Source organism: Molossus molossus, unplaced genomic scaffold, assembly GCF_014108415.1.
Source record: "Molossus molossus isolate mMolMol1 unplaced genomic scaffold, mMolMol1.p scaffold_m16_p_8, whole genome shotgun sequence".
Classification (NCBI taxonomy): domain Eukaryota; kingdom Metazoa; phylum Chordata; class Mammalia; order Chiroptera; family Molossidae; genus Molossus; species Molossus molossus.
In genome coordinates, this window is record NW_023425402.1 from 56,853,598 (window position 1) to 56,866,672 (window position 13,075).

The 13,075-nt window shown below is 34.9% G+C and overlaps 1 protein-coding gene across 5 annotated transcripts in view; it reads left to right on the forward strand.

Annotated features, from left to right (window-relative positions):
• The window catches only part of MMS22L (MMS22 like, DNA repair protein), a 122,670-nt gene that overhangs the window by 33,647 nt on the left and 75,948 nt on the right, over window positions 1–13,075 (forward strand). For all 5 annotated transcript variants that reach the window (XM_036248731.1, XM_036248730.1, XM_036248732.1 and 2 more), the window contains 3 exons: window positions 6,892–7,011; window positions 9,453–9,679; window positions 11,540–12,043. In XM_036248731.1, the coding sequence (XP_036104624.1) occupies window positions 6,892–7,011; window positions 9,453–9,679; window positions 11,540–12,043 (851 nt within the window). The remainder of the gene's footprint in view (window positions 1–6,891; window positions 7,012–9,452; window positions 9,680–11,539; window positions 12,044–13,075) is intronic.

Sequence of the window (13,075 nt, forward strand, 5' to 3'; positions counted from 1 at the left end):
AATGGTCATGGTTATTTACCAATCTTAATGCCTGAACATAGCTTATAAACCTCTTAAGCTTACTTTCAGCTCTAACAGTATATGAATTCATGGTTTTGTTCTGTCAGGTTTGAAATTACAGAGTATTTCTTAAACTGTTCTAAAGGTTCACATGTATATATATTCATATACGCAGCCCATTTGGTATGGCTCAGTTGGTTGAGTGTCGTCCCATCCACCAGAGGTCCTGGTTCAATTCCTGGTCAGGGCACGTGCTCAGGTTGCTAGCTCGATCCCCAGTAGGGGCTTTGCAGGAGGCAGCTGATTGATGTTTCTATCTCTTTGTTCCCTCCCTTCCTTTCTCTCATATCAATTAAAAACTTATATTGAAATATATACATTCATATACCCATAATGGTCAGGGACAACAGGAGAATTTATCATCTCTTTTCATAGAAAAGTTTGCTTTTTGACTAATAGATTGAAACCTCTCTTTAAACACACTTAGTTATTTGAAAATTAATTTTTTTCCTTTGAACTGTGACTTTCTATAGTTTTGATTTTAAATGAAGGAAACTCATTATCCTGAAAAGAATTTAGTTGGAATGTCTTACTTGTAATGTGATCAAACTTAATCTGACATTGTATAGTATGCTTTTACAAATGACTGGTATTTTATTTGTGTTACCAAAACTATTTTGAAGATAATTCTTGGAAGTAGGTAGGGTGACCATCTCGGTTTGCCTGGCTTAGGTGTTTCAGAAAGTGGGACTTTTAGTGTTAAAACCAGAAACGTTCTGAGCAAACTGGGATGAGCCAATCACCCTGGAAGTAGGGATGGTACAGCAAATCTAGGACACTTTCTCTCTGCATTTTGGTCTAGCATAAAGACAAAGTAATATCTTTCCTGTGAAAGAAGAGGTCATTATAATATATAGAAAGGAGTAGTCCATTCTCTCTAGTAATCTTTCCGTTTGGTCATGCCTTGAATGTATGAAATTAGATTTTATAAGTAGTAATGGACTACTTACTGGAATTCTTGAAACCAGTTTTGTTGGCCTGGCCGGTGTGGCTCAGTGGTTGAGCAGCAACCCATGCACCAAGAGGTCACCGGTTCGATTCCCAGTCATGGCACATGCCAGGCTGTGGGCCAAATCCCTAGTGGGGGGCATGCAGGAGGCGGCCAGTTGATGTTCTCTCTCATCGATGTTTCTCTCTTCCTCTCCCTTCCTCTCTCTCTAAAATCAATAAAGAAAAAAAATTTTTTTTAAAGAAACCAGTTTTGTTGGATGCAGTGAGTGGTCATAAAGAATAAATAATATGTTTGGATATAGCTATCAGGATATCAGTTTGATTATATCTGTTTTCCCCCGTGGAGGTAAATTAAAATCTGACCATGCTCATGTCCTTTGACTTGATCTCCAACAGTGAAAGAGGCCACTTGCAATATTTCTATATATATATTTCACATTTACAACAGTCTTCATATAAAATTGATAGGCACTCCACTTTAGTTTTAATTAAGCAAATAATTTTTTAAATCTTTTTCTAGCCAGAGAGGATCTTCCGGAAACAGACATTGACCTTTGTTAATAAAGAGTATATATGTTTGATTTTACTAACATAGGTGCAATTCAATAGTTACGCATTTCCTCTAAAAACATTTTTTGAGAGGTAATTCTATTTAATATTTGTGAATGCTAACAGTAAACATTTATTCTACCTCAAAGATGGCATTATTGTTTTCGTATGAAAAGGAAGATACTGAGTTTTATGCCACCTACTTTTTAAAGTCTCATTTTCTGAGATCACAGAAGGAATTTTCTAATAAAGGTCATATGGAAGGATACAAGAAGAAATCTTAAGCCTAATATTTTTTAAATAGTAAATTCATTTTTCAAAATATTTGGAGAATCTAAGGCTGAAAGCAACTCAGAATGTGAATAGACCTGAATAATGTGGAACAATAATCTTCTAATTTCTAACTCAAAATTATGTGTTTCTTGGACAGAAGGATCTTGACTAGGATATTGAAGTTCAACTCTCTTTATTGAGTCCTAAAAATAAATTTAATCAGGCAAACTAACAGTTGCTATTTAGCTTTTTAATAAATTTTTTTCTTCTAATGGTTTCTGATAGGTACGTTAGTTATGCATAAAGAAATGAACCCCCAGTTGTTAAATTGCCATTTTTATAGAATAAACTAAAAGAGTAAATGTCATTTTTAGTTCAATAAAAGAATTTGATGTATGGAATATACTCATTTAATATGCCTAAATTTGATCTTTCAAAGTAAAGCTAGGAAGACATTCTTTTAAAAAAGACTAAAGCAGCAATCTGGAGCAGGCACTATGGAATATTCTAGGGTAGCTTTCTTCATTAAATAGTTTCCACACACACACACACACACACAGCTGAGATGAGACACCTACACACACACACACACACACACACACACACACACACACACTCCCTCCCCCCCCTGAGCTGAGATGCCCAGAGAGCCCACAGATGGTTGTCTGGTGAAAAATGCAAAGCTCTGGGGTTGAAAAGACAGGTTTAAGACTGTGTGGAAAAGAGGCCCACAGGTCTGGTTTATCAAAAAATCTTTAATCAGAGGGCATGGATTTACGTCTTTGATCAAACCTCTTAGTTCTAGATAGAATTGACCTTAGCATTCACAAATGAAATATATCAGCTTAAGGTATGATACCATGAACCTGTTGCATATTATTTCATTATCAAGAGTCAACAACATTTGGCCTAAGAGACTTTTTTTTTTTTTGCAGATAACAAAGTTATAGCTATTTCTGTTTGATTAGTAATCCATTTTGGTTTCTAAATCTGTTTTGAAAGCATCTACGTATGATTCCCCCCCCTTCCAATAAATTTGTGACAGGAAAAATCTAAGATAGAAAGAAATTAATATATACTCAATTGTTCTCAGACACTCTCCTCACTATAGTTCAGCCCTATTTTCTTGTTTTGAATTTGAGCTAAGATGTCTGTTGCCTACTCTACTCCAGACTGTTGTGTATTCTGACCTCTGGCTATCTGGCCTTGAAGATGGGCAACTCTTGTGTCCCCTTAACTCCACAGATGTGCACACACACACATTTTTTTTAAAGTAAATTTTAGAGCACACATTAAGGGAACATGGTTTAAAATAAAGTAATGGTTGAATATACAGAAGATGAAAATGTATTTTATAAAAAATAGTACTTGTAATTAATTATAGGCTTAAAAAAAAACACCTCACTTTTTAAATCACACTCGGCTGTCTATCCTGCCAGAACTGTGGAGAAAATGGTGGTTTTTAAAGCCATTTCTTTTTATTTTAATCTGTAGCCACTAGGAGGAAAATGAAGGAAAATTTATCTCCTTTCTTTTAAAAATATAAAAGAAAAAAAATTCCTTGGAATGCCATATTTAATTTCTTCTTGATTGGGTACGGTGGAAAGCACAAGGGCTCTGGCCTCACAAACTTTGATTTAAATCTTTGGTCACTGCCAGCAATTTTGATCAAATTTAGTGTGTCCATTACATGTTCATTTCTTTTCCCTTCTGTTTTTGGAATGTCATATAGATCAGTGTGTATGGCAGGCTTTTTGTCATAAATCCTCATGCCCAAGTGGATTTTGGTAAGCTATTTGTAACTTCTTTTCTGTAAAATGAAGGTAATAAAACTAGGGGATGATTTGAAACACACATGAACTCACATATATAAACATCAGATAACGTCTGACACATAGTTGGTATTTAAACCTTTTATTTTTTCCAAATTTCACTTATGATTATGGCTTAAATACCTCTTTGTAGATTTACATGTATGTAAAATACATTTCAGATACCAAATAAAACACAACTCTTCAAAATGTACCCACTTTTTTTCATATAACTCACTTTTTACCCTTACAACATAAGATTAGTGTACTCTAAATCATATCAGTAGTTCGCCACAGGAGTGAGCCTAGGGCTGGTTTCATATTTTCATAATAAAATCAGAGAATGTTAGTGATGGACAGGACCTTGTCTTCTTTGGTTAAATTCATTTAGTTGTCTATTAGAGAAGCTAAATGTCTTTCCCGAAGCCATAGCTACTAGGTGAAGAGATACCAGTATACAGGTTTTACTTTTGTTCATGTAAAATTTATGGAGTCTCTGGTGAACCAGGCACTGTGCTAGGCCCTGGGAGTATTATTTCAGCCCTCAGAGAGCTCATAGACATTTGAAAACATATAAACTGTACATTTAACAAGGTAAGTGATATGATACAGGTGTGTATATCGTATTATAAAGTAAGGTCATTGTTTGGTGTGGAAGTTAGGAAGTTTCCTGGAGGACTTGAACCTGGAGTAAATTCTAAAGGATTCGTAATTGAAAGAATTAGGCCTTGTCAGAAAAAAAGTTTGCTCATGTTTGGTTCACTCTCATTCATTAAAAGATTTGGGACTACGATCACTTTTTTTGTATACATACATACTTTTGTTAGTGACCCCAACAGCGATATAGAAGACTTCGGTGATCTCCACAAGAGTAGTTTCAGGGATGGCGAGACAGAAGTTTAACTATTGCAGGCTGAGGAGACAGCAGGAGGTGAGGAAGTAGAGATACAGTTGTCCTCCCTTGTCTTTGGGGGATATCATTTAAGACCACCAATGGATTATTGTGTATAATCAACCCGTTCTTGAAATTTCTTAATATCCTCACTTCTAATTAGACTTTGTTTTACTTGCCTTACCCACCTCCTCCCATGGTTATCATCTATATTTTTTCTTTTTTTATTCTGCCCCTCACAATTAACCTTTTCATTTTTTTGTTTTCTTTATACCCACACTCTCCTCTTTAAGGAATTTAGATTATGTAAGGCCTTATTATGATCACTCCATCAGAAAAACCTTTAATTCCATAGCCCTTTCCTGTTTTAAACTTGACAAAAGCTAGTCTTCTGCCCTCTGCCATCTCCGCCTCCAGCTGAATGTTGCTGGAGAAAAATTATAGTCACTCTTATTGATTGGTCTGACTTGAAATTCTTGATTTGTAAATCTCAAATGGCACTTGGCTCTAGAATGTTTGCTTCCCTGCTCCCATGGTGTATTGGAAGGGCACTCCAACCAACTGAGCCATATGGCCAGGGCTGTGCATGTTCCGAGTATCATGATGAACTCTCATGCCATGCCACCGGGGATGTGAATATTCTCTTTGTCCACTGTATGCACACTGTATGCACTACCTGCTCCTCAGGCACTCAGTAGCCATCTCGGTTATCAAAGAGAGGCCACATTCACATGACCTTTATTATAGTCTATTGTTATAATTGTTCTGTTTTGTTATTAGTTATTGTTAAACTTGTACTGTGTCTAATTTAAAAATTAAGCTTTATCAAAAGTATGTATCAATAGGAAAAAACAGCATATATAGGGTTTAGTCCTATCCAGTTTCAGGCATCCATTGGTGGTCTTAAATTATATCCCCCAAAGATAGGGGAGGACAACTGTATCTCTACTTCCTCAGCTCTTGTTGTCTGCTGAACCTGTCATAGTTAAACTTCTGTCTCGCCATCCCTGAAACTTTGTTGAGGCCACCGATGTCTTCTATATCGTCAAGTCTAAGAATTCCTCTCATTTTAATCTCTCAGTAGTATTCAACCCTATTGATCTCCATCCCTTTCTGAAGTACTTCTCTTGGCATACGTGATGCTTGGTTTCTTTTCTACTTCATTCGCCACTGGAGTTTGCTAATCAACTCCTTTTACTTAATGTCTAAATGTTGAAATAGCAGGGGGCTTTCAGTTGTACATCCTTTTGTTTTTCATCTATAGTCTTTCCTTAGTTGATCTTGTCTAACCTCTTAGCTTTATGAACTGTCAATATTGAAGGTAACATCCAAATTTATATCAATAGCTCTGACTTTTCCCTTGAGCTCTAGACCCATATGCCAAATTGTCTGCTTAATATCTCCATTTGATTGCCCTGTGCACTCTCCCATCTGTTCCTCCCTCATCTCTGTCATCCCTGGAAATAGTACCATGAACCCATTTTCTTAAGCCGAAATGTGAGAGTTCTTAATTGCTCTCCTTCCTTAGACCTTAATATAATTAACTGATCAATAAATTTCATTGCCTCTGTTTCCAAACGTATTTCTAAACTTGTCTGCTTATCTCGCTCTTGTAGCTTCACAGAATTGCCTCCTAACCTTTAGTGGTGGCAGAAGGAGAGGGAAGTCGGAGAAAAAGCAGACAATTTAAGCTAATCGTTGCTTTATGCCTGGTACCTTAGAATAGTACCTGGTATATAGCAAGCTTTAAATAAATAATTGTTGAATGATTGGCATTCAGTGAATGGTATGTCACTTTTTAACAAACATACACAGTTATTTCATCATAGAAGACTAGATTAAATTAAAGTGTCTACTTTTTTTCTTGCTGTACTTAATAAAAGTTTAAAATACATGTCCTCTGTCAATCCTCTGGTTTTTAAAAGAGCAATTTTTATATTCCTATAAAGAATTTGACCTAGTACTTATATATGACCTTAGGATTTGTGTACATCTTAGTTATTAGATCATTTTTGCTACTTCTTTCTGATTTGATTTTCTTTTCTAGTCTCTGGGTTTCTTATACTATTTAATTAATTATGAAGTACCTATTGTAATTTTAAATAATTGAGTTAAAAGTCAAATTGAGTTATAAAGTTTCCATTAAACCGAATATAGTAATGGTGTATAAAGTAAATTTTTATATGTATATCTTATGCTGATTTGGACTATCTGGTCTGATATTGGGTATGATTTAGTGATATATAAATATATTCATGTTCTTTTTAGAAGTGGGTTATTTGGTACAATATCATGTGATAATATTCATGTTGCCAGAGCCCATTTACTTTCTTACAATTTCACTTTACTTTTTAGGGTGGTATACTAGAAGAGCAATTACGAATGTATCTTCACTGCTGTTTGACACTTTGTGATTTCTGGGAGCCAAACATTGCAGTTGTCACCATTCTGTGGGAATATTATAGTAAGAACCTGGTGAGTAAGTAGAATATGAATTTGTTCCAGGAATTTGAAGAATCTGTACATGACACTTCAGGATTATTTTTATGGCTTAATTATGAATAGCTGTGGATTTTTCTTAAAAAGTTATTTTTCAAAGTGGATTAGAATAGCTCAAGAATAATTTTATCTTTTACAAACAGTCTATAGAGAATTGTCATAAGGGAGTATTTGGTGTCCCTTTTTTCTTAAGGGGGAGAGTAAGTGCCCTAGCTGGTGTGGCTCAGGTGGTTGAGCGACCTCCAGTGCACCAAGAGTTCACCAGTTCCATTCCCTATCAGGGCACATGCCCGGGTTGTGGGCTTGATGCCCAGTAGGGGGCGCACAGGATGTAGCTGATCTGTGTTCCTCTCTTTCATTGATGTTTCATTCTCTTGCTCCCTTTTCCTTCCTTTCTCTCTAAATAATCAATGAAAACTTTCTTTTTAAAGTGAGAGTAAGCAAAGTAGCTGAAATTATACCAGAAAGATATTTTTTTATCTTGATTTATAAGTATTTTCTAATAATTATGGATTGCTTGTAACACAGTGAACAATTAATGCTGTCCTGAATAAGACACAATCTTGGCATTTGAGTAACTTATACACTATTTGGGCAAATATGTGGTGGACAAAAGTTGTAATACTTTATAACAGCAGAAAAAAGAGTATCTGACCCAGTTTATGGACTTTTGGAGGACATTGTGAGATCATAATTTTCAACTTGGCCTGGGGAATGAGTGGAATTTTCCAAATACAGAAGAAAAAGAGTATCCAGGCAAAAAGAAAGTATGGACAAATGTATGGAGGCATGAAAACAACATGATTCATTTCGACCATATTAAAGAGTTCTTCTGAGTGATAGGTCTGAGATTACTACAGAGATAGGAAATGAGGAAAATTCTAGAGAGAAGGTAGTCTGGGGCTAGATTATGAAAGGTTGAAGATAATGTCCAGTTGAATTGTGATTAGGAGACATTAGAGAGCAAGGATGTGCCATATTAGGTATTGTTTGAGAGTTTTTTTCTGAAAAATGGTATAAATGAATTAGTCCAGTGTAGTAGTATAAGTAAATAATGCAGTGAATGAGACCTAAAATAGGGATAATTGGTTTAGAAAGGAGACAGTAAATTTAGAAGATAAAAATTTTTATGGTAGACTTAAAGAATTTAGTTCCTCTAGTGTATGGAGAGAAGATTTGCAATATTTGGGCTTCTGGGTAAATAAATAGTGAACTCCTCACTTGTATAAACTGGAAATGAAAAATTTACAAGTAAATTACAACTTTGGGTTCGTACATAATGTAGCTTATTAAAAATGAGGAAAAAATACCATTCTCTGAAGCATAATGTCAGGCTGATTGGGGAAATGGCTGAATCTAGTTCTGAGGCAGAATGTGTACAAGATAAGTCTAGTAAGTGTCTTGTCATGACTGAAAGCAGGGGAGGGTATAGTAAGCTGGAGTCATGTCAAAAGGGCACTGAGCCAACTTGAAGGAGCTCCCCTTGCCCAACGCTGGGTAAATTTGAGCATAAGAAAGACTAATGACTGCTGTGGATTAAAACATAGCAACTATCTTTAAATCCTTGAGTTTATGATGCTTTAGAAACATCCTGAAAGAAAACAACACAACAACTAAAACCCTCATTCTGAAAACTGTAAATAAACGAAAATATAAACTATATTTTAGAGTAAGCAAATTTCTGATGAGCTAATTCAGAAGGAATGATAGAATTAGAAAATCACTATTTGGTACATCTGATGAAATAGTGCATCTGGGCAGTGATCATCAGTGGCTGCTAAAACTAAGTAAAAGGCTGGTGGGGGCTCATTAAAGTGGATGGATCAGGCTGACAGTGGGATCAATCTTAACATCAAAAGGAATAATAGAACTTATGTGCCATTTTGCTAATTGCAATAGGAAGTACTCAGTACTACCAATGAAAGTTAACAAAAAACTCGAACTGAATCTCTTCAGTCCTCTGGATACTGCTGCCAATTTACAGAAAAGGTGGGGATAAGAGACAACATTAAGTGACACAAGGGAGAGACAAGTGGCTAAGTCCAGAATGTCGGAAATTCTACACAACAAATGACTGGATATAAAAATAAATGATGTCACAAAAGGTTAGGAAATTTACAGAATAAAAGAACGTTAAGAGGCATATCAACCAAATGCAATGTTGGATCCTATTTGTATCCTAATTTGACAAGCCAGCTGTTAAAAAGACATTTTGGGGGGATAATCCAGGAATTTGAGTACCTCTTGATATTCTGTGCTTTTATGGAATTTTTATTTTGGGAGAATATGTGGTAATGGCTGTGTAATTTTTGTGATTAAGATTAGTCAGACTTTTAATGAGCTAATTGGGATTTGCAGCTTTCTATTTTTATTTACTCAGAGACTTAATATTTGTTTTCTTTTTTTTTTTCTTTTAGAATAGTTCTTTCAGTATTTCTTGGCTTCCTTTGAAAGGCCTTACAAATATTATTAAGTCACCCTTGTCTATGCTAGAAATGGTGAAGACCTGCTGTTGTGATACACACGATTCTGACCTGTACAAATCCAGAAATAGTTACACCATTTTCCTGTGCATTTTGGCAAAAGTTGTTAAGAAAGCAATGAAGAACAATGGTCCTCATCCTTGGAAACAAATCAAAGGAAGGTATGTGCTGTGTTTTTCTTTGTCATGAGTGTTCACTTATATCTTTGGAGAAGTGTTACTGTTTGTATTTTTTAAGTTAATGTGTTTGGAGGTCTTTATGGTTCACTCATTTAAAATGTATTCCTTAATGTAGAACAGCAAACTGTGGAGCTTTTTGAGCCTGTCAATTTTTTACAGATAGGAACAAAAGTAATATTCATAACTTGTGGAGGATTTTAATTTTTATTTATCTCATCAGTTGTAAAGATTGAACTTTCATGTACTAAATGCAAGGATATTAGAGAACTGTTGTTTTTCTTCCCAGAATTAATTATAATGTTATTATGTAACTCATTGCAAACATGTTATTAAAGATTGCAGAAATAAAAATTGTCTCCAAATTGTACATTGGCTAGTGATAAACTTGATCTATAAATTTTGTGTTCTTTGAGCCCAGCAGTCCCATAAGCTCTACTTTCTTGAATAAAAACTAACCAGAGTATATTGGAACCAACTAACTAATGTTTTCATTTGGGGAGTATGCCCAGTTTTAACTTCTGGTGTGGTAAAATGAAGTTTTGGTCACATTTTCTATATTCTCTTTTAGTAGAGTTTTGCCTGTTACATGGGCATGATTTTTACTCCCCTTGTCCTACTTCCTTTGCCCGGCAGCCCTTCTTCGAGCCCCCTGTGCATACCCTGCTGTCTGCCATTGCTCTGCCTGGAGCAGTTCTCGCTCAGAACGTGTTGTACTGTAGGTGGGACTTCTCAAAACCACTGCATGAAATTCCTGTTTCATTCCTCCAGTGAATAGTTCTTGAAAGGTTATAGTGATATAGTTTGGGTTTTTTATTTAGACTATACTTTTTTAGTGGTTTCATCTGATAAACCCCCAGTAATTATGTGGCTTGAGCAATAGTTTTTTCCTTTGTTTTGTTTGCTAGTTTGTTTTTGAATCATAATTCCTTTTATGGAAGACATAATTCTCAGAACTCTATTGCTGAAAGGAATTCATTCAATAACAAGTCTGTTTATTAGAAAATACTGTGTACCAAGCACCATGGTGGGCATGATGGAGGCTCTAAAGTTAATTAAACAGATCTTTACTTCCAGGAGCTTATTAACCATATTTACAAATAAACATTTAGCCACTCATGAACATTAATCATTTCTATCTTGAAAAAAATAATTATAGAAGCTACAAAATCTAACAATCTGTAAGTAGGATTCAAGATGAATGATTTTTAATTCTAATCTCTTAATTGATGAAAGAAAAGTTTCATCAACTATTAAAATTATTTTAAATAGTATTGACAAGAGATTTTTTTTAATGGCTAGTCTTAGATATTATGACACTAACAATTTCTCTTTGTAAGTAATAATAAGTTTCCTAGCACTTTGAATTGTCTTAGGGTATAAATACAGCAAGAGCAAGTCTTTGTGAGCAGTAGGTGGAGAAAAGGTCTAAGGAAAACTGTTATGTAAAATTGCCCTGTTAGAATTTTGTAAAGTACATCAAATTGTACTTAAAAAATTATATATTGTTTCTTATTTGTCCACAAAAATTTAAAAAGAAAGGTGATGGGGACTAAAAAGGAGAAGTCATGTACTTTAGGCAAAGAACATTTCTACTGTCCTTTGGGAAAGCCACTGAATTCTTTGATTTACTTATAGACGATCAGCTACATCATTGGGAAATTTGAAGGTGGGGGCATTCTATTAATTTGTTTTCTAGGTAGACAAAGTGACAGGGCAGCATTTTAATGAAGAATTTGCTAAAAGTTTACAGTAATGAGACATGAATATTGACTGAAATGTTATTTTAAAAGATGGATTTTGTGAATGAAACAGTTTTAATCAAGCAATTTTTATGTTTTACAGAATATATTCCAAATTCCATCAAAAAAGAATGGGAGAACTAACTGCGGTTGGTCTACAGAACTTTTTCAGCCTTTTTCTGCTTTTAGCAGCTGTTGCAGAGGTAGAAGATGTAGCAAATCGCGTTTTAGACCTCATGAATTTCCTCAAGCCTACCTTAAAAGCATCACCTCTCATTTGGAAGGGTCAGGCAGCCTTCCTCTTGATGTATACCCAGAAAAATCTGGACATTAGCGTTTTAGCTGAGAAATTTTCAGATGCTTTCCAGGAAAAAGCAAAGGAGTTCTTGGTATCTAAGAATGATGAAATGGGACAAAGACAGACTCTCTGGACACTTCTTTCCATCTATATTGATGGTGTTCAAGAAGTGTTTGAGACAAGCCATTGCTTGCATCCTTCCCATGAAAAACTGATTAATGATGGATTTAGTATGCTTCTGCCAGCTTGTCAAGAATCTGAACTTAGGACAGTATTGCACTTTCTACAGGCCGTTCTGGCCCGAATCAGGTATGTTTTCCAGTAATGTGCTAATTTATTAATTTGTTTTATATCATTACCTGTGTTGATTCTATATTAAAGTTTTTCTTTGGACATACTCACGAAATTCAAATGTGGAGAGAGGAGTTGGTTTTATTGCTGCATTGGCATAAATCAGTAGTTTTCAATCTCTTCTTTCAAAGAGTAGTTCTTTAAAGGAAAGTTTACGTGCAAACTCAGAGCAATTCCGGTGCAGTCCCAGAGCTATGCCTTACACCCTCCTTTCCTTTCTCTCTCTCCAAAAAGAGTGTGATCACCCAGAGGTGTGTTTCAGATATTCTAAGCAAGACCTTGAGCTCAAATCTGAAGTGACTTTTACTGAAACATATGTAATTTATTGCCCATAAGATTTCGGCCACACTTGTACCATTTTAAAAAAGTAAATTTCTTTAAATATTTTACTACAGAGTTGAAGCCTCAAGTACCTGAAATGCTTTTAGCTAAAACAGTTTATTCTGATATTAAGATGGGATTGTTCTATTGATAATACCAGTCACCCATACAAAACTTACTCAGGTCCACTTAAATTATACAAGTGTACGAATGTACTCAGATATGAACAATAATGGATAACAACAATGGTAATGGCATTTACTTTCTTTTACTTTTGAAGTACAAGTTCTTAAGAAGTTACATGCTACCACTCAGTGTAGTCAGTCAGTCTCTGAAAAGTTAGGTAAACGTTATATATAGAAATATTATTTTATTTTAAATTATGTCTGAAGTTAACAGACTGCTTTCCTCTTCTTAATACCACATTATAAAAGTAGCATCTGTTTTTTAGAGGTACTATGCTTGACAAGATTTCCAGATTTGGGAAATTTATTGCCAGTTTTATTTATTACTAATTTACTTAATGTTGGTCTGCGTGTTCATACTGATTAATCCACAGGTTTTCATTCCTCATTAGGTTTTATGTAGCTTTATTATTTATCTGTGCTCATCAATTTAAGTTGTAAAAGTTTATTTTAGCTAGAGTTCTTGATCAGACGGTCATCCCTT